General features: G+C 43.9%; 1 protein-coding gene across 2 annotated transcripts in view; it reads left to right on the top strand.

Moving 5' to 3' along the window:
• Window positions 1-11078, top strand: part of syk (spleen tyrosine kinase) — a 36866-nt gene extending 25788 nt beyond the window's left edge. For both annotated transcript variants that reach the window (XM_038970784.1, XM_038970783.1), the window contains 3 exons: window positions 773-913; window positions 9256-9368; window positions 10329-11078. In XM_038970784.1, coding sequence (XP_038826712.1) covers window positions 773-913; window positions 9256-9368; window positions 10329-10404 — 330 coding nt within the window. In that variant the 3' untranslated portion in view covers window positions 10405-11078. The remainder of the gene's footprint in view (window positions 1-772; window positions 914-9255; window positions 9369-10328) is intronic.
• Window positions 11079-22735: the final 11657 nt, after the last annotated feature.

The raw sequence follows: 22735 nt of genomic DNA, 5'->3' as shown, positions 1-22735 counted from the left end.
TTTGGAACTCCTAAAAAGTTATCCTAAAAGAGGAAATGATTGGCACATCAACTGAGTTTTGACCTTATTGAACTCTAGGAAAACTCTATTGAACCTTTATTGATCCAGATAAAAGCATATTTCAAGAGAGACTCTGTCCACAATGACAGTCGGGTGAACAGTTCTACAGTAATTTCAATATAAAATAATTTCTGAGTAACAAGTAGATACCTTACTGTGATTTATTTTTGACAATTTTGAATAAAAACAAACAAAAATAGCTTCTTAGCAAAGAGCAATTTCTCAAGCAAGAATTTAGCTAGGACTTCCAGTCAGTGGTCTGAGTGGGGAGGGGAAACTGAAATCCATTCCCTGATGTTTGCATTGACCCTGCTCTCTAGGGTTAGGATTAATCCATTCCCTGATGTTTGATTCGACCCTGCTCTCTAGGGTTAGGATTAATCCATTCCCTGATGTTTGATTCGACCCTGCTCTCTAGGGTTAGGATTAATCCATTCCCTGATGTTTGATTCGACCCTGCTCTCTAGGGTTAGGATTAATCCATTCCCTGATGTTTGATTCGACCCTGCTCTCTAGGGTTAGGATTAATCCATTCCCTGATGTTTGATTCGACCCTGCTCTCTAGGGTTAGGATTAATCCATTCCCTGATGTTTGATTCGACCCTGCTCTCTAGGGTTAGGATTAATCCATTCCCTGATGTTTGATTCAACCCGACTCTCTAGGGTTAGGATTAATCCATTCCCTGATGTTTGATTCGACCCTGCTCTCTAGGCAAAAGGCCATGGGAAGTGGCCAGTGAAATGGTACGCCCCAGAGTGTATGAACTATTTCAAGTTCTCCTGTAAGAGTGACGTGTGGAGCTTTGGGGTCCTGATGTGGGAGGCGTACACGCTAGGGATGAAACCATACAAGGTACAGTATATCACCATACAAGGTACATTACGTCACCATACAAAGTACATTACATCACCATACAAGATAAATGACATCACCATACAAGGTACAGTATATCACCATACAAGGTACATTACGTCACCATACAAGGTACATTACGTCACCATACAAGGTACATTACGTCACCATACAAGGTACATTACGTCACCATACAAGGTACATTACGTCACCATACAAAGTACATTACATCACCATACAAGATACATTACGTCACCACACAAGGTACATTACGTCACCATACAAGGTACATTACATCACCATACAAGATACATTACGTCACCATACAAGGTACATTACATCACCACACAAGGTACATTACATCACCGCACAAGGTACATTACGTCACCGTACAAGGTACATTACGTCACCGTACAAGGTACATTACGTCACCGTACAAGGTACATTACGTCACCGTACAAGGTACATTACGTCACCGTACAAGGTACATTACGTCACCGTACAAGGTACATTACGTCACCGTACAAGGTACATTACGTCACCATACAAGGTACATTACGTCACCATACAAGGTACATTACGTCACCATACAAGGTACATCACGTCACCATACAAGGTACATTACATCACCGTACAAGATAAATGACATCACCGTACAAGATACATTACGTCACCACACAAGGTACATTACGTCACCATACAAGGTACATTACGTCACCATACAAGGTACATTGCATCACCATACAAGATAAATGACATCACCGTACAAGATACATTACGTCACCACACAAGGTACATTACGTAACCATACAAGGTACATTACATCACCGTACAAGGTACATTACGTCACCATACAAGGTACATTACATCACCATACAAGATAAATGACATCACCATACAAGATAAATGACATCACCGTACAAGATACATTACGTCACCACACAAGGTACATTACGTCACCATACAAGGTACATTACATCACCATACAAGATACATTACGTCACCACACAAGGTACATTACGTCACCACACAAGGTACATTACGTCACCGTACAAGGTACATTACGTCACCGTACAAGGTACATTACGTCACCGTACAAGGTACATTACGTCACCGTACAAGGTACATTACGTCACCGTACAAGGTACATTACGTCACCGTACAAGGTACATTACGTCACCGTACAAGGTACATTACGTCACCGTACAAGGTACATTACGTCACCATACAAAGTACATTACATCACCATACAAGATAAATGACATCACCATACAAGGTACATTACGTCACCACACAAGGTACATTACGTCACCATACAAGGTACATTACATCACCATACAAGATACATTACGTCACCATACAAGGTACATTACATCACCGCACAAGGTACATTACGTCACCGTACAAGGTACATTACGTCACCATACAAGGTACATTACGTCACCGTACAAGGTACATTACATCACCATACAAGATAAATGACATCACCATACAAGATAAATGACATCACCGTACAAGATACATTACGTCACCACACAAGGTACATTACGTCACCATACAAGGTACATTACATCACCATACAAGATACATTACGTCACCATACAAGGTACATTACATCACCACACAAGGTACATTACGTCACCGTACAAGGTACATTACGTCACCGTACAAGGTACATTACGTCACCGTACAAGGTACATTACGTCACCGTACAAGGTACATTACGTCACCGTACAAGGTACATTACGTCACCGTACAAGGTACATTACGTCACCGTACAAGGTACATTACGTCACCATACAAAGTACATTACATCACCATACAAGATAAATGACATCACCATACAAGGTACATTACGTCACCACACAAGGTACATTACGTCACCATACAAGGTACATTACATCACCATACAAGATACATTACGTCACCATACAAGGTACATTACATCACCGCACAAGGTACATTACGTCACCGTACAAGGTACATTACGTCACCGTACAAGGTACATTACGTCACCGTACAAGGTACATTACATCACCATACAAGATAAATGACATCACCATACAAGGTACATTACGTCACCATACAAGGTACATTACATCACCATACAAGGTACATTACATCACCATACAAGGTACATTACGTCACCGTACAAGGTACATTACGTCACCGTACAAGGTACATTACGTCACCGTACAAGGTACATTACGTCACCGTACAAGGTACATTACGTCACCATACAAGGTACATTACGTCACCATACAAGGTACATTACATCACCATACAAGATAAATGACATCACCATACAAGATAAATGACATCACCGTACAAGGTACATTACGTCACCGTACAAGGTACATTACGTCACCGTACAAGGTACATTACGTCACCGTACAAGGTACATTACGTCACCGTACAAGGTACATTACGTCACCGTACAAGGTACATTACGTCACCGTACAAGGTACATTGCGTCACCGTACAAGGTACATTACATCACCATACAAGATAAATGACATCACCATACAAGGTACATTACGTCACCACACAAGGTACATTACGTCACCATACAAGGTACATTACGTCACCATACAAGATAAATGACATCACCATACAAGGTACATTACGTCACCGTACAAGGTACATTACGTCACCATACAAGGTACATTACATCACCGTACAAGATACATTACGTCACCGTACAAGGTACATTACGTCACCGTACAAGGTACATTACGTCACCGTACAAGGTACATTACGTCACCACACAAGGTACATTACGTCACCGTACAAGGTACATTACGTCACCGTACAAGGTACATTACGTCACCGTACAAGGTACATTACGTCACCGTACAAGGTACATTACGTCACCGTACAAGGTACATTACGTCACCGTACAAGGTACATTACATCACCGTACAAGGAACATTACATCACCATAAAAGGTACATTACGTCACCATACAAGGTACATTACGTCACCGTACAAGGTACATTACATCACCGTACAAGGAACATTACATCACCATACAAGGTACATTACATCACCGTACAAGGAACATTACATCACCATACAAGGTACATTACGTCACCGTACAAGGTACATTACGTCACCATACAAGGTACATTACCTAGTACATTGGTTGTTACTTTGTTATTTAAATCATTTTCATAAAGGGTTATTTTATAATCATGCTTCGACAATTGTCTAACCCCAGATTAGAAGAGGCAGACATGCTAGTAGACCTACTGTCATCTAACCCCAGATCAGTAGAAGCAGGCATGCTAGTAGACCTACTGTCATCTAACCCCAGATCAGTAGAGGCAGGCATGCTAGTAGACCTACTGTCATCTAACCCCAGATTAGTAGAGGCAGGCATGCTAGTAGACCTACTGTCATCTAACCCCAGATCAGTAGAAGCAGGCATGCTAGTAGACCTACTGTCATCTAACCCCAGATCAGTAGAGGCAGGCATGCTAGTAGACCTACTGTCATCTAACCCTAGATTAGTAGAGGCAGGCATGCTAGTAGACCTACTGTCATCTAACCCCAGATCAGTAGAGGCAGGCATGCTAGTAGACCTACTGTCATCTAACCCCAGATTAGTAGAGGCAGGCATGCTAGTAGACCTACTGTCATCTAACCCCAGATTAGTTGAAGCAGGTATGCTAGGAGACCTACTGTCATCTAACCCCAGATCAGTAGAAGCAGGCATGCTAGTAGACCTACTGTCATCTAACCCCAGATTAGTAGAGGCAGACATGCTAGGATACCTACTGTCATCTAACCCCAGATCAGTAGAGGCAGGCATGCTAGTAGACCTACTGTCATCTAACCCCAGATTAGTTGAAGCAGGCATGCTAGTAGACCTACTGTCATCTAACCCCAGATTAGTTGAAGCAGGCATGCTAGTAGTCCTACTGTCATCTAACCCCAGATTAGTTGAAGCAGGCATGCTAGTAGACCTACTGTCATCTAACCCCAGATTAGTTGAAGCAGGCATGCTAGTAGACCTACTGTCATCTAACCCCAGATCAGTAGAAGCAGGCATGCTAGTAGACCTACTGTCATCTAACCCCAGATCAGTAGAAGCAGGCATGCTAGTAGACCTACTGTCATCTAACCCCACATTAGTAGAGGCAGGCATGCTAGTAGACCTACTGTCATCTAACCCCAGATTAGTAGAGGCAGGCATGCTAGTAGACCTACTGTCATCTAACCCCAGATCAGTAGAAGCAGGCATGCTAGGAGACCTACTGTCATCTAACCCCAGATTAGTAGAAGCAGGCATGCTAGTAGACCTACTGTCATCTAACCCCAGATTAGTTGAAGCAGGCATGCTAGGAGAACTACTGTCATCTAACCCCAGATTAGTAGAGGCAGGCATGCTAGTAGACCTACTGTCATCTAACCCCAGATCAGTAGAGGCAGGCATGCTAGTAGACCTACTGTCATCTAACCCCAGATCAGTAGAAGCAGGCATGCTAGGAGACCTACTGTCATCTAACCCCAGATTAGTAGAAGCAGGCATGCTAGTAGACCTACTGTCATCTAACCCCAGATCAGTAGAAGCAGGCATGCTAGTAGACCTACTGTCATCTAACCCCAGATTAGTAGAAGCAGGCATGCTAGTAGACCTACTGTCATCTAACCCCAGATTAGTTGAAGCAGGCATGCTAGTAGACCTACTGTCATCTAACCCCAGATTAGTTGAAGCAGGCATGCTAGGAGACCTACTGTCATCTAACCCCAGATTAGTAGAAGCAGGCATGCTAGTAGACCTACTGTCATCTAACCCCACATCAGTAGAGGCAGGCATGCTAGTAGACCTACTGTCATCTAACCCCAGATCAGTAGAGGCAGGCATGCTAGTAGACCTACTGTCATCTAACCCCAGATTAGTAGAGGCAGGCATGCTAGTAGACCTACTGTCATCTAACCCCAGATCAGTAGAGGCAGGCATGCTAGTAGACCTACTGTCATCTAACCCTAGATTAGTAGAGGCAGGCATGCTAGTAGACCTACTGTCATCTAACCCCAGATCAGCAGAAGCAGGCATGCTAGGAGACCTACTGTCATCTAACCCCAGATTAGTAGAAGCAGGCATGCTAGTAGACCTACTGTCATCTAACCCCAGATTAGTTGAAGCAGGCATGCTAGGAGACCTACTGTCATCTAACCCCAGATTAGTAGAGGCAGGCATGCTAGTAGACCTACTGTCATCTAACCCCAGATTAGTAGAGGCAGGCATGCTAGTAGACCTACTGTCATCTAACCCCAGATCAGTAGAAGCAGGCATGCTAGGAGACCTACTGTCATCTAACCCCAGATTAGTAGAAGCAGGCATGCTAGTAGACCTACTGTCATCTAACCCCAGATCAGTAGAAGCAGGCATGCTAGTAGACCTACTGTCATCTAACCCCAGATTAGTTGAAGCAGGCATGCTAGGAGACCTACTGTCATCTAACCCCAGATTAGTTGAAGCAGGCATGCTAGTAGACCTACTGTCATCTAACCCCAGATTAGTTGAAGCAGGCATGCTAGGAGACCTACTGTCATCTAACCCCAGATTAGTTGAAGCAGGCATGCTAGGAGACCTACTGTCATCTAACCCCAGATTAGTAGAAGCAGGCATGCTAGTAGACCTACTGTCATCTAACCCCACATTAGTAGAGGCAGGCATGCTAGTAGACCTACTGTCATCTAACCCCAGATCAGTAGAAGCAGGCATGCTAGTAGACCTACTGTCATCTAACCCCAGATCAGTAGAAGCAGGCATGCTAGTAGACCTACTGTCATCTAACCCCAGATTAGTAGAGGCAGACATGCTAGTAGACCTACTGTCATCTAACCCCAGATTAGTTGAAGCAGGCATGCTAGTAGACCTACTGTCATCTAACCCCAGATTAGTAGAAGCAGGCATGCTAGTAGACCTACTGTCATCTAACCCCAGATTAGTTGAAGCAGGCATGCTAGTAGACCTACTGTCATCTAACCCCAGATTAGTTGAAGCAGGCATGCTAGTAGACCTACTGTCATCTAACCCCAGATCAGTAGAAGCAGGCATGCTAGTAGACCTACTGTCATCTAACCCCAGATCAGTAGAAGCAGGCATGCTAGTAGACCTACTGTCATCTAACCCCAGATTAGTAGAGACAGGCATGCTAGTAGACCTACTGTCATCTAACCCCAGATTAGTAGAGACAGGCATGCTAGTAGACCTACTGTCATCTAACCCCAGATCAGTAGAGGCAGGCATGCTAGTAGACCTACTGTCATCTAACCCCAGATCAGTAGAAGCAGGCATGCTAGTAGACCTACTGTCATCTAACCCCAGATTAGTAGAGGCAGACATGCTAGTAGACCTACTGTCATCTAACCCCAGATTAGTTGAAGCAGGCATGCTAGTAGACCTACTGTCATCTAACCCCAGATTAGTAGAAGCAGGCATGCTAGTAGACCTACTGTCATCTAACCCCAGATTAGTTGAAGCAGGCATGCTAGTAGACCTACTGTCATCTAACCCCAGATTAGTTGAAGCAGGCATGCTAGTAGACCTACTGTCATCTAACCCCAGATCAGTAGAAGCAGGCATGCTAGTAGACCTACTGTCATCTAACCCCAGATCAGTAGAAGCAGGCATGCTAGTAGACCTACTGTCATCTAACCCCAGATTAGTAGAGGCAGGCATGCTAGTAGACCTACTGTCATCTAACCCCAGATCAGTAGAAGCAGGCATGCTAGTAGACCTACTGTCATCTAACCCCAGATTAGTAGAGGCAGGCATGCTAGTAGACCTACTGTCATCTAACCCCAGATTAGTAGAGGCAGGCATGCTAGTAGACCTACTGTCATCTAACCCCAGATTAGTAGAGGCAGGCATGCTAGTAGACCTACTGTCATCTAACCCCAGATCAGTAGAAGCAGGCATGCTAGTAGACCTACTGTCATCTAACCCCAGATCAGTAGAGGCAGGCATGCTAGTAGACCTACTGTCATCTAACCCCAGATCAGTAGAGGCAGGCATGCTAGTAGACCTACTGTCATCTAACCCCAGATTAGTAGAGACAGGCATGCTAGTAGACCTACTGTCATCTAACCCCAGATTAGTAGAGACAGGCATGCTAGTAGACCTACTGTCATCTAACCCCAGATTAGTTGAAGCAGGCATGCTAGTAGACCTACTGTCATCTAACCCCAGATTAGTAGAGGCAGACATGCTAGGAGACCTACTGTCATCTAACCCCAGATCAGTAGAGGCAGGCATGCTAGTAGACCTACTGTCATCTAACCCCAGATCAGTAGAGGCAGGCATGCTAGTAGACCTACTGTCATCTAACCCCAGATCAGTAGAAGCAGGCATGCTAGTAGACCTACTGTCATCTAACCCCAGATCAGTAGAGGCAGGCATGCTAGTAGACCTACTGTCATCTAACCCCAGATCAGTAGAGGCAGGCATGCTAGGAGACCTACTGTCATCTAACCCCAGATCAGTAGAAGCAGGCATGCTAGTAGACCTACTGCGTTGGAACAAAAGCCTGCCCCCCTGTGAGTCTCCAGGACTAGGATGAAATAATTCAGTTTTTATACTGACTGTACAAAACATGGAGAACTGCTCTTTCCATGACATAGACTGACCAGGTGAATCCACGTGAAGGCTATGATCCCTCGTTGATTTCACTTGTTAAATCCACTTCAATCAGTGTAGATGAAGGGGAGGAGATGGGTTAAAGATGGATTGTTAAGACTTGAGACAATTGAGACATGGATTGTGTATGTGTGCTAGTCAGAGGGTGAATGGGCACGTGCCTTTGAACGGGGTATGGTAATGGTGACGCACCGGTTTGTATCAAGAATTGCAACTGCTGGGTTTTTCAAGCTCAACAGTTTCCTGTGTGTATCAAGAATGGTCATCCACCCAAAGGACATCCAGCTAACTTGACACAACTGTGGGAAGCATTGGAGTCAAGGTTTCAACGCCTTGTAGAGTCCATGCCCCGACGTATTGAGGCTGTTCTGAAGGCCAAACACAGGGGGGGGGGGGGGGGGGGGGGGGGTGCGCAACTCAATATTAGGAAGGTGTTCTTAATGTTTTGTACACTCAGTGTATACAGGGAGAACAACACATCCGTTGGCCTTTATTTGACATAATGACACATTAAGTGATGGCTTATTCTAATAGTCTGAGTCCCCTGTTGTGTAGTAGCAGTCAGTCTAAGCACTTTTGCAACACGTCTGCCTGTGTCCCAAAATGGCACCCTATTCACTACGTGCTGCCGCTGTCTGGTATGCCATCAGTGTGTGAGTGGTGTCATCATGTCACCCTCTGTTCCCCCCAGGGCATGAAAGGAAATGAGGTGATCCAGATGATCGAGAATGGTGAGCGCATGGACATCCCCCCCAACTGTCCCCCGGAGATGTATGACCTCATGAATAAGTGCTGGACATACAAGTGAGTGAGGAAGGGAGCCCAAATTACAGATCTAGAATCAGAAGATAATTCTAACTATGAGTATGAATAATATCTAACCCTGGTTCAGTAGTTAGGAGGTCAAATCTAACACTGACCTTAGGCTACAGTTTCTTCTAAAAACCTGTTCTATCTGTGGGAAGAAAAGATAATCCAAAACCTTGTTACAGTTTCCATACAGTATGACAATGGAGAAAGGGAGATAGCAGAACTATCCCATAACTTACAAGCAATATTGTGTTCTGAGGCAGTGGTGGGAAAAACTACTCAATTGTCATACTTGAGTAAAAGTAAAGATACCTTAACAGAAAATGACTCAAGTAAAAGTGAGTTACCCAGTAAAATACTACTTGAGTAAGTCTAAAAGTATCTGGTTTTAATTGTACGTAAGTACAGTGGTAGCAAAAGTACATCATTTTCATACAAAGTTAAAGTAAATGCTATACATCAAATTCCTGATATTAAGCAAACCAGATGGCACAATTTGTGTATTATTTTTAATTACGGAGACAGGGGCACACTCAGACATCATTTACAAACACAGTATTTGTGTTTAGTGAGTCTGCCAGATCAGAGGCAGTAGGGATGACAAAGTGGTATATTGACAGGTGCCATAATTCTGTCCTGCTTTAGCAGTCTAAATGTAACAATTACTTTTAGGTATCAGGGAAAGTGTATGGAGTAAAAAGTACATTATTTTCTTTAAGAATGTAGTGGAGTAAAAGTTGTCAGCAATATAAATAGTAAAGTACAGATACCAAAAAAAAACTACTTAAGTAGTACTTAAAAGTATTTATACTTAAGTAATTTACACCACTGTTCTGAGGCAAAAGTGGAAATTACTATCTGGATATTATTGTTGCTTATCTGGCATCTTGTTGATGCTATGGCTCTGGTATAGTACACTATACTGTGTACTTATCGTTTGTTTATCTCCTACAGGGCGGATGAAAGGCCTGGATTTGCGATTGTTGAGCCGAGACTGAGGGATTACTACTATGACATATCGTCACAATGATCGGTCACCTCAATCAGCAACCAGTGGAGTGTATAGAGCATTTGACTCTGGACCTCAGGAGATACTGTCTGCTGTGGGGGGGGGGGGGGTGCTAGTGTTTTGCTCTTGGCACCGGTGGCTTCTTGGGAGTTCCTCTCATTAAAAAGTGTTATTAAAACCGAGAAACCTGATCAGTATAGATTTAAAGATTGAACATATTGTAAATTGATTACAAACATCAGTTTTAAACAATGTTGGAAAGTAAAGAAAAATATATTTAAAACCACTTGATTGAAACACACATTCATATTTTTGTCATTTATCAGACGCTCTTATCCAGAGCGACTTACAGTTAGTGCATTCATCTTAAGATAGCTATGTGGGACCACTACATAAGTACATGTTTCCTCAATGAAGTAGCTCTCAGCAAAGCTTGTAAGGGGGAATGAGCTATTGTGGGAGGAGGGATGTTGTGGGATTATTTAAGGTAATCTTTGAAGAGGTAGTGTTTTTGGGAAGTTGGGCAGGGACTCTTGCTGTCCTAGCTTCAGGGGGAAGCTGGTTCCACAATTGGGGTGCCAGGACATAGAAGAGCTTTGAAGATTTTCTTTTGTTCTGTTTAATTTACTGGAAATCTTTTTTTCTTCTCAATCAATATTGAATTTACAATAAAACAAGGAGCCTGGTGTTTTGTATTTCTTTTATCATGACTTTTTTTTACTTCTCTTTATTGACATTTATAAATATTTTTATTTCATGATTCTACTGGAGTTATGTATCAAAATGCTTCCACATTTTCCTCAGGATGTTATGTTCTGTTTTCCTCATCCTGGCACATATTGTATAATCCAACGGGCGAAGATATATCTGATGTAAATTATTACATTCTGGTTAAATACATTCACTGATGAGAATTATAATTAGTGCTAAAAAAATGAATCAATACAATTATTTTAAACTGTCTCACTGTCTTTGAATTGATTTGAAAAGAAATAGAACCGAGGGAGAACATTCAACATCACCGACTGAACAAAATGAAAAAGCACTGCTCTATTAATATGCATTGCTGTACTTTTGTGTTTTATACATGGCAATTGAATTCTAAAATATATTGTCATATACTGTTGTTGTATAGCACACTGTATAGCACAATGTTAATTGAAAAGTGAAAGACTAAAGTTACATACATGGGATGCTTTAGTGAATTTCAGAATGTCTGGAATAGAAAAGGCAGAAATAAAACAATTCAATAAGCATTCGCAGTGCTTCGCAGACTATATAGGGAACACACACACCTGTTGACCATTAATTATACAACTAATATAAGGACATGACATGAGACGGGAGTAGAAATTAACGTGGGCATTGTTTAATGCGTTTCACAGGAAGAACATTCCAAGCATTTAAACGTAGGTAAGCAAGGGGGGTTACAGGTGCCCTAAAGGGACAAAACTAGAATATCAATACACAACATATTCCTCCCCCTTTACCTTTGATGACTCATAAGGAAAAAGTAAATATTCACTGTTTTCTTTTTAACATAAATTCTCTTAATGTAAATAAATTAACTTTTCAGAATAACCTTTTCTAAATAAGGGAAAGAGGGTAGACTGCCTCAGTTCCCAGACTTAACCCTGGGGTGTATTCTGCCCCAATGTCGGAGGTTAGTCTGAACTAAATAGTCAACCTGTCAGGGGGTCGTCTTTCTCTTGCAGGGTAATGACGACGTACAGGTGAGTCTACAGTCACATTATCTCTGAGTCTGAGTGGTGATGGTGTATGCCCAGACTGGGGTGCAACAGTACCCTGCGTAAGCACTCTGGCTGGTTCAGGTGAGTCTGGAGCACTTTCCACATTTATAGGTTGCTGCAGTGGATGTTCTGGTGATGGCTCGTAGTCATGGTAGGTCTCCAGTAGCTGATCTTGGTTTGTCACTTGACAGGAGTCATCTCTGAGGTTGGTTCCTGGCAACAGTTGATCCACGTGTCTCCTCCAGATTATGTTTTCCGGTGTGTGAACTGTGTAGGACACAGGCCCTGTTTGTGCAACCACTGTCGCTGGTATCCACTTTGGACCTTTGCAGTAGTTCCGAGCAAGAAATCTCTCTCCAGCCATGAAGCTTCTGTATTTTGCTTTTCTCCGTCTCTCCACCTGTGCTAACTGTTGTGTCTGTACAACCTGTTTCGTCTTTGGAGGTCTCAGGAGGTCGAGTCGCGTGCGAAGCTGTCTTTTCATCATGGCTGACGCGGGTGCCACTTTGGTTGTAGCGTGGGGAGTGTTTCTGTAGGTTAACAGGAAGATGTTTAGACGCCTATTGAGGGTGCCGTTCCCTTGTGATGATTTTAAAGCTTGCTTCATCGTTTGGACAAACCTTTCAGCGAGGCCGTTCGTTGCAGGGTGATACGGCGCTGACTTGATGTGTTGAATTCCATTTGCTTCCATGAATGACCGGAACTCTTCAGACACCAGTTGGGTGCCATTATAACTAACGAGTTGTGTTGGCAAGCCGAAGCGACTGAAGATTGACCGTAGCTCTTCGATGGTTCTCTCCGCTGAGGTGCTCTTCATCACTGTGACCTCAGGCCATTTACTGTGTGCGTCAACTACGACTAAGAACATACAATCCTCCAGTGGGCCTGCATAGTCTATGTGGACTCGCTGCCAAGGCTCCTCTGGGAAGTCCCATGGGTGTAGTGGCGCTAGCTGAGGCATGTTCCTCATCTTTTGACATGCAGAACATGACTTGACCTTGTCTTCGATAGCTGCGTCCAGACCTGGCCACCAAAAGTAGCTGCGTGCAATCTCCTTCATTCACACCATGCCACAGTGCCCTGAATGGAATTCTTCAAGCACCTGCCTTCTCAGTGGCGGCAGTATGATGACTCGAAAACCCCATAGCAAGCATACAAACTGAACTGTGAGCTTGTTTCTCCTCACTAGGTAAGGTTGTAGGCTGTCCGACATCTCTACTTCTTTTCCACGAGTGACAATGTCCACGACCTCAGACATCACTGGATCAGTGTGGGTGAACTTTTTCACTCGGACAGATGTAACTGGGGCGTTCGTCACTTCCTTGAGGTAGAAGATTTCATCCTGGGAGTGCTCAGTGTGTGCGACAGCTAAGGGAAGCCTTGAGAGGCTGTCTGCATTGCAGTGCTGCTCAGACCTTCTGTACTTGATATCGTACTGGTGAGCAGATAACAATAATGCCCATCGCTGCATGCGGCTGGCTGCAAGCGACGGAATGCCGGTGTGGGGACCAAATATGGAGGTGAGGGGTCTACGGTCCGTCAGCAGTGTGAATCGTCGGCCAAACAGAAACTGATGAAATTTCTTAACTCCAAACACAATGGCGAGTGCTTCACGCTCTATCTGTGCATAATTGCTCTCGGCTTTACTTAAGGTCCGTGATGCGAAAGCAATTGGCCTTTCTTCACCTGATGGCATGATGTGTGAGACAACTGCACCAACGCCATAAGGCGATGCATCACATGCCAACTGTAATGGCAAGTTGGGGTTGAAGTGGGTTAGGGCCTCTGACTGAGCTAAAGCTGTTTTCACTTTCTTGAAGGCCTCCTCACATCTGTCTGTCCACTTCCACTGTTTGCTTTTGTTCAAAAGTTCCTGCAGTGGCTTTAACATGTTAGCTAGGTTTGGCACAAACTTTGCGTAGTATGTCAGTAGTCCTAAGAATGATCTCAGCTGACTCACGTTCTGTGGGGATGGAGCTTCCGCAACGGCCTTCGCCTTCGATGGCGCCTTGTGGAGCCCCGAACTGTCGATGACGTGGCCCAGGTACTCAATAGAGGGCCGGAAAAACTTGCATTTGTCCTTCCGGACCCTCAGACCGTACTCCTCCAATCTCTGTAGTGTAGCGTTCAGGTTTCTCAGGTGCTCCTGCTCGTCTTTGCCGGTGATGAGTAAATCATCGAGGTAACATTGGACCCCAGTGAGCCCGCTCAGTATCTGGTCCATAGCTCTCTGAAACAAGGCCGGAGCTGAGGTGATTCCAAAAGGAAGCCTCCGGTACCTGTACAGTCCTTTGTGAGTCACTATGGTCAACAGTTCTTGTGACTTGGTCCACATGCATCTGTAGATAGGCCTGACATAAGTCTATCTTACTGAATTTTTGTCCTCCAGCTAAACCAGAAAAGAGGTCGTCAATGAGGGGTAGTGGATATTTTTCAGCAGTCAATACTGGGTTAATGGTGACTTTGAAATCACCACAGAGTCTGAGTGATCCATCTTTTTTTATGACTGGAACAATGGGTGTAGCACATTCACTAACATTCACTGGATCCAATACTCCACTCTCGACTAGTCTGTTTAGCTCAATTTCAACTTTTGGTTTTATGGCGTATGGGACAGGTCTAGCTTTGAAGCATTTTTGGCTTGCTGTCTGGTTTCACGGTCAGTTTAACTGTTATGTCCTTCATACTGCCAAGTTCTCCTTTGAACACATCCGTGTGTTTCCTCAATGTCCCTTGTAGGTTTGTGTCCTCTTTTGCAACTATGTGAATTCCCTGCCAGTTTAGTTTGATCTTTTCTAGCCATGTGCGTCCTAGCAATGCTGGATGGTTGGCTTTCACAATGTAGAGTGGTAGCTTTACCTTCTGTTTGTTGAGCTCCACCGTAACAATCACACTTCCTCTCACTGGAACAAACTCACCGGTGTATGTTTTCAGCGTCATCTTTGTGGGCTGTAGTGTGAGGGGATGTAGTTTCTCCTTGTATACAGCCTCAGACAGCAAAGATATGGCTGCTCCAGTGTCCACTTGCATCCGTACTGCGTTTCCATCCAGTAGCGGTGTCACCCAGTAGCCGTATCCATTGTCTGAAATGGACATGACATGCAAAGATTCTTCCCCTCCAGACAGGGTATCACTTTGTTCATCCTCTGTGTGCTCCATTTCATGCACTTTCTTTTTGTACTTCCTGAAGTCGCTTTTCCTTTGTTCAGTACTTTTGTTTGATTGTGTCTTTTTATTTTTACATGCACGTTCGATGTGACCCTTTTTCCCCACAACTTCTGCAGTCTAAGTCTTTGCACCAACACTCCTCTGCTTGGTGACCTGGTTTCCCACAGCAATAGCATGGCTTGCCACCTCCTGCCTTGTTTTTTAACCACGTAGACACCTTATGCACTTTGGTCGATGCACTTAGCTGTTGTGCGTCATTATTTGCCATTTCCATTGACGTACTCACTTCTATTGCTCTCTGCAATGTTAAGTTACTCTCAGTCAAAAGGCGTTACTGAATTGCCTCGCTGCGCATGCCACACACTAACCGATCACGTATAGTGTCACTCATTGAACTCCCAAATTCACAGTGTTCAGATAACTGTATCAATACAGCCACAAACTGTGAGATTGATTCCCCCTCATCTTGATTTCTCTTATGAAACCGGAATCTCTCTGCGATTATTAGTGGTTTGGGAGAATAATGTCCTTTTAAGGTAGCCACAATTTCATCATATGATTTATCACCTGGTTTTTCAGGCGTTACTAGGCTGCGCAGTAGATTGAATGTTTTTCCCCCCCATAACAGTCAAAAATTGTTGGCACAACAACTTCTGCTTTAATTCCATTTGCCAACACAAAGTACTCAAAACGTTCTGTGTAAGAACTCCATTGTTCCACAGATTCATCAAATGTTCCTATATTTCCAATCAATGCAGACATTTTCGGTTTATTTTTCTTTCTCACACTTTTCAGACGGTCCCTTACTCCCAGACCCTTTTCTTTCTTTCTTTTAACTCACGCTGACTTCACTTTCTCCCGCAGCGAAACTCTTCCTATCCCTCGAGGCTCTCGTTGCCGTGACATCAAAAGCTAGCTAGCATCACTCGACTGGCTAGCTCCACGTTTTGTTTGCGTCTTTCTACGGCGAAAAAAAAGACTTTCTAACTCAAGACTTTCTGCCAAAGATGATGAGCACAAACGTGAGAACGTTTCTTCCTCGTTGCCAGTTTTGTTGTATAGCACACTGTATTACTTATACAACTAATATAAGGACATGACATGAGACGGGAGTAGAAATTAACGTGGGCATTGCTTAATGCGTTTCACAGGAAGAACATTCCAAGCATTTAAACGTAGGTAAGCAAGTTACAGGTGCCCTAAAGGGACAAAACTAGAATATCAATAAACAACAACTGTAGAATGGTGTTATGGGACCACCTGCAACATGTGGGCTGGAGTTTTATTGTACATCAGCCATCATAGAAACAGAGGCTCTATTGCACGTCACTTACCTTGCACGTCACTTACCTTAGCTACGGTTTTAGAACGATTCCACTAAAACGGGTAACTTTGATGGTTTTACATGTGTTAGGTTAAACCTGACTGCTCTGTCCACACAGGAATGAGTTCAGCTGAATGGGTGTAAATCCCTTTTGATGGCTAAAGCATAGCTATGCTAACAACACATTACATTTACATGTTAGTCATTTAGCAGATGTTCTTATCCAGAGCGATTTACAGTTAGTGTATTCATCGTAAGATAGCGAGGTGAGACAACTACATATCACAGTCGAAGTAAGTACATTTTTCTTCAATAAAGAAGTCAGTGCTAGTAGGAAAAGACAAATGCATTTCATTTGTATTTTGTTGGGGGGGATACAACAGATATGTTATTTAAGTTGCTCTTGTTGCTCCATAGGCAAGCGCCATGGTCTTGTAGTGGATGCGAGCTTCGACTGGCAGGCAATGGAGTGTACGGAGGAGCGGGGTGACATGGGAGAACTTGGGAAGGTTGAATGCCAGACGGGCTGCGGTGTTCTGGATAAGTTGCAGGGGTTTTTCACTCAGTTAAAACTCCCTTCAATTGCCTTCAAACATCACCAAACTCATGGACTATGTAGTTAACCATGTTATGTCAATTGTCATATTGCACTTTTTGCGCATTACATACCTGAATTAACATGGAACATGATGAGACTGAGAAAAGTTGGTAGTGTTCAGTACATGGCATTCTCCAAGATTGAGGAAGAAACATCCAAAATCTCACGATCCCACTAACGCCCACCATTGACGTCACAGCTCCGCCTCTTCCTGTGTGAGGAAAGGTTGTACTCTACAAATGTTGCACAGAATGAACCTGCAGGAGCGGGTCACTGTTTTGTTGTTTGCAGAGAATAATAGGGTATTGTCCAGGGTCACGCCAAGGTTCTTTGCACTCTGTGAAGGGGACACAGTGGAGTTGTCAACCGTGATGGAGAGGTGTTGGAGCGGCAGGCCTTCCCCGGGAGTCAGAGCAGCTCCATGTTGTTGAAATTGAGATTGGATGTCGGCCCACTAATTCAATCTGAGATATCTGGCAGGCACGCAGAGATGCTTGTCGCCACCTGGGTGTCAGAAGGGGGGAATGACAAAAGTAGTTGAGTGTCATCTGCATAGCAACGATAGGAGAGACCGTGTGAGGATATGATGGAGAAAAGGGGAGAGGGCCTAGAACCAAGCCCTGGGGGATACCAGTAGTGAGAGCACGTGGTGCAGACACAGATCCTCTCCAAGTCACCTGATAGTAGCGGCCTGCCAGGTAGGATGCAATCCAAGAGTGTGCAGAGCCTTAGACAATCAGCTCTGAGAGGGTGGAGAGGAGGAGCTAATGGTTTACGGCAGCGGATAGAAATAGGAGAATGAGAACAGAGGAGAGAGAGTCAGCATTGGCAGTGCGGGGATCATCTGTGACACAGAGAAGAGCAGTCTCAGTTGAGTGACCCATCTTGAAGCATGACTGGTTAGTGTCAAGAATATCGTTCTGAGAGAGATAGCGAGAGTGTTGGTCAGAAACAGCATTTTCAAGTGTTTTGGAAAGAAAAGAAAGAAGGGATACTGGTCTGTAGTTGGAATCAGAGGGGCCGAGTGTTAGTTTATTGAGGAGGGGAGCGACTTTTTGAAGTCAGAGGGGATGCAGCCAGTGGTCAGGGATGAGTTGATGAGGGACGTGATAGTGTAGAGAAGGGAAGTGGTGATGGGGTCGAGTGGGCAGGTTATCGAGCGGCTGGACATCATTAGTTGCAGGATGTTCAGCACTATGGCGCTATGTTCAGCACTATGGCGCTATGTTCAACACTATGGAGCTATGTTCAGCACTATGGCACTATGTTCAGCACTATGGCGCTATGTTCAGCACTATGGCGCTATGTTCAGCGCTATGTTCAGCACTATGGCACTATGTTCAGCTCTATGGCGCTATGTTCAGCACTATGGCGCTATGTTAAGCTCTATGGCGCTATGTTCAGCACTATAGCGCTATGTTCAGCACTATGGCGCTATGTTCAGCACTATGGCGTTATGTTCAGCACTATGGCGCTATGTTCAGCACTATGGCGCTATGTTCAGCACTATGGCACTATGTTCAGCACTATGGCGCTATGTTCAGCTCTATGGCGCTATGTTCAGCACTATGGCACTATGTTCAGCACTATGGCGCTATGTTCAGCACTATGGCACTATGTTCAGCACTATGGCACTATGTTCAGCACTATGGCGCTATGTTCAGCACTATGGCACTATGTTCAGCACTATGGCGCTATGTTCAGCACTATGCACAACGCTGCCTTCGGGAAGTAGCTGCCTTCGGGAAGTATTCAGACCCCTTGACTTTTTCCACATTTTGTTATGTTACAGCCTTATTATAACATGGATAAAAAATTCAAACAAATCTCAGAAATCTACACACAATAACCCATAATGACAAAGCAAAATGTTTGCTAATAAAAAATAAATAAACAGAAATACCTTATTTACATAAATATTCAGACCCTTTGCTATGAGACTTGCAATTGAGATCAGGTCCATCCTGTTTCCATTGATCACCCTTGAGATTTTTCTACAACTTCTACAAATTGATTGGACATGATTTGGAAAGGCACACACCTGTCTATATAAGGTCCCATAGTTGAAAGTGCATGTCAGAGCAAAACCCAAGCCATGAGGTTGAAGGAATTGTCCGTAGAGCTCCGGGACAGGATTGTGTGAAGCCACAGATCTAGGGAAGGGTACCAAACATTTCTGCAGCATTAAAGGTCCCCAAGAACACAGTTGCCGGCCAGACTGAGCTATCTGGGGAGAAGGGCCTTGGTCAGGTAGGTGACCAAGAACCCGATGCTCACTCAGACAGAGGTCTAGAGTTCCTCTGTGGAGATGGGAGAACTTTCCAGAAGAACAACCATCTCTGCAGCACTCCACCAATCAGACCGTTATAGTAGAGTGGTCAGACGGCAGCCACTCCTCAGTAAAAGGCACAGGACAGCTCGCTTCGAGTTTGCCAAAAGGCACCTAAAGCACCTCTGGTCTGATGAAACCAAGATTTATTTGCCGTAAATACCAAGCGTCACATCTGGAGGAAACCTGGCATGCCTACGGTGAAGCATGGTGGTGGCAGCATCATGCTGTGGGGATGTTTTTCAGTGGCAGGGACTGGGAGACTAGTCAGGATCAAGGCAAAGATGAACAGAGCAAAGTACAGAGAGATCCTTGTTGAAAATCTGCTCTGGAGCGTTCAGGACCTCAAACTGGGACGAAGGTTCACCTTCCAACAGGACAACGACCCTAAGCACACAGCCAAGACAACGGAGGAGTGGCTTTGGGACAAGTCTCGAAATATCCTTGAGTGGACCAGCCAGAGCCCGGACTTGAACCCAATCGAACATCTCTGGAGAGACCTGAAAATAGCTGTGCAGCAACGCTCCCCATCCAACCTGACAGAGCTTGAGAGGATCTGCAGAGAAGAATGGGAGAAACTCACCAAATACAGGTGTGCCAAGCTTGTAGCGTCATACCCAAGAAGACTTGATGCTGTAATCGCTGCCAAAGGTTTCTTCAACAAAGTACTGAGTAAAGGGTGTGAATATGTAAATGTGATATTTCTGTTTTGTATTTGTAATAAATTAGTAACATTTTCAAAAAAACTGTTTTTGCTTTGTCATTATGAGGTATTGTGTGTAGATCGATGAGGGGAAAAAACAATATAATCCATTTTAGAATAAGGCTGTAACATAACAAAATGTGGAAAAACTCAAGGGGTCCGAATACTTTCCAAAGGCACTGTATGTCAGCTCCATACGAATTTACTTTTAAATCTCAATTGCGCTATAGCGCTGAACTTGCGTGATACGGATTTAATCCAGCCCTAAGGCAAAGCTGACCTGGACAACCGTAGATCTAGAGCATGTGTAAGTATTTCACTGTAAGGTCTACACCTGTTGTATTCAGCGCATGTGACAAATAACATTTTATTTGATGTGTCAAAAACTCCACCTGGGGCGGCAGGTAGCCTAGTGGTTAGAGCGTTGGGCCAGTAACCGAAAGGTTGCTAGATTGAATCCCCGAGCTGACAAGGTAAAAATCTGTCGTTCTGCCGCTGAACAAGGCAGTTAACCCACTGTTCCTAGGCCGTCATTGTAAATAAGAATTTGTTCTTAACTGACTTGCCTAGTTAAACAAAGGTTAAATAAAAAAACAAGGCCCGAGGGCTGTGACACATTTCTATCCGGCCTGCGCAATGATTTGGGTTGTCAATTCATTTTGACTTGCTTCAATACAGCCCCCTATGCGCTGCACTATAAGTCACAGCAATGCACTGCCAACGTGCTGCACGCCAAACAACAGTGCATTGCCACACACACACACACACCTCTCATCCCAGACCCACACACACTCCCACACATGAGCCAGACAGCCAGTATCATATCATAACTAATAGCAATGACTGAGTCTTCTACTGGACCGAAAGTTTAAAAGTGTTCTAGGTAGGGCCAGGGGCACCGCCAGGGATTTTGGGCCCCATGAAAAGATATCACATTGGGCCCCACCACCACCACAGGCCACACCAACCCTGCACAATTGCTGTAACCCCACACCTCCAGAACCCAATCGACCCATTCAAAGCTTTAAATAACTCTACCTTTGCAGGCTTGTAACTCTCTTGTAGTCCAATATTTACTGTGCGATATTTACTTACAGTGAGCTGTGAAAATATAACACTGTGCAGACATGCATGCAACATTCTGCATACAGTGGAATTCACTATTTTATGCAAGACTGATACCCTCTATAAGAAATGTGCTAAAGGCCATCTTTTACAGTCTAAATGTAATTTTAATGGTAAAATTCTTGAATGGAAAGTTATCTTAACATTAAAGTTAAAATAAATATAACTTAAATATACATTAACCTCTTGAATTCAAATCAATTAACATTATCATCTATAGAATAATATAACAAAATAATAAAATCAGCAGCAGATTTTTGAACTAAGTATACATACCAACTAGACAATAAGCAGCTGTAAAAGAGGAAATGGAAAACAAAATGGAAATGAAAAGGCCTGATGGTGGCGCTAGAGCAAAGGTCAAGTGGTCACCAAATCAATAGGTTTCTTCCACTTGGGGTCTTGATTGTGCACAACAAATGTTATAGCAATCCAGCCATTACTTTGTGAGATATATCTTGTTCTTAGCCTGTGGGCATCATGTGTGTAGTGATCCAATATCATAGCCATGCCATTTAACAGTTATCACTGGCCCTTGCACAGACTTAGTCACCAAGAGCCCAGCTAGCAAAGTCACTGATCAAGTCTTTGAAGTCCAGCTTTCTAGCTAACTGACTTTCAATGGACAGCATGGCAAGACTGCAAAGCCTGTCCTGGGACATAGTGGACCTCAAATAGTTTTTAAAATCAGTTTTAGCTTACTGAAAGCTCTCTCGCCACCAGCAACAGTCACATGTAATGTGCAAAATATACGTAAAGCAAAGCACACTTCTCCAAAAATGCTTTGCAGCTGCATCTTACAAATTGCATTCAGGAAACCAAGAGGGGACAAGTTAGGGGGGAAAGTGGCAGCATATACGGTCCCGTGTGGCTCAGTTGGTAGAGCATGGCGCTTGCAACGCCAGGGTTGTGGGTTCATTTCCCACGGGGGGACCAGGGTTCAATTCCCACGGGGGGACCAGGATGAATATGTATGAACTTTCCAATTTGTAAGTCGCTCTGGATAAGAGCGTCTGCTAAATGACTTAAATGTAAATATACAGTGTTCAGGTGTCTTACTTCATTTTGAAACTCAGGTGTAAGATCTCTGGAATACTTCATGATCAGTGGTTGGCACACAGAAGAGACTTTATCCTCACTAATCTGCTAAAACAGCAGAAAATTCTTCAACAATTTTTGCAGTGGTGTGGAACCTAGTGTCCAAGTCACTTATGATGTTGTCCATAGCAGTAAAAAAACACCTTTGTTGCACTGTCCTGAGCTGTCTCATCATGGAATCTCTTCATTTTCCTCTGGCGGCTGTGTTCCTTACTAAATTGAGGTGCAACATCCATTTGTGTAGCAATCAGTGTTG

Source organism: Salvelinus namaycush, chromosome 31 (assembly GCF_016432855.1).
Source record: "Salvelinus namaycush isolate Seneca chromosome 31, SaNama_1.0, whole genome shotgun sequence".
In the NCBI taxonomy this organism is placed as follows: domain Eukaryota; kingdom Metazoa; phylum Chordata; class Actinopteri; order Salmoniformes; family Salmonidae; genus Salvelinus; species Salvelinus namaycush.
Note: the sequence above shows the minus strand (reverse complement) of the source record. Positions and strands in the feature narration are given on the sequence as shown.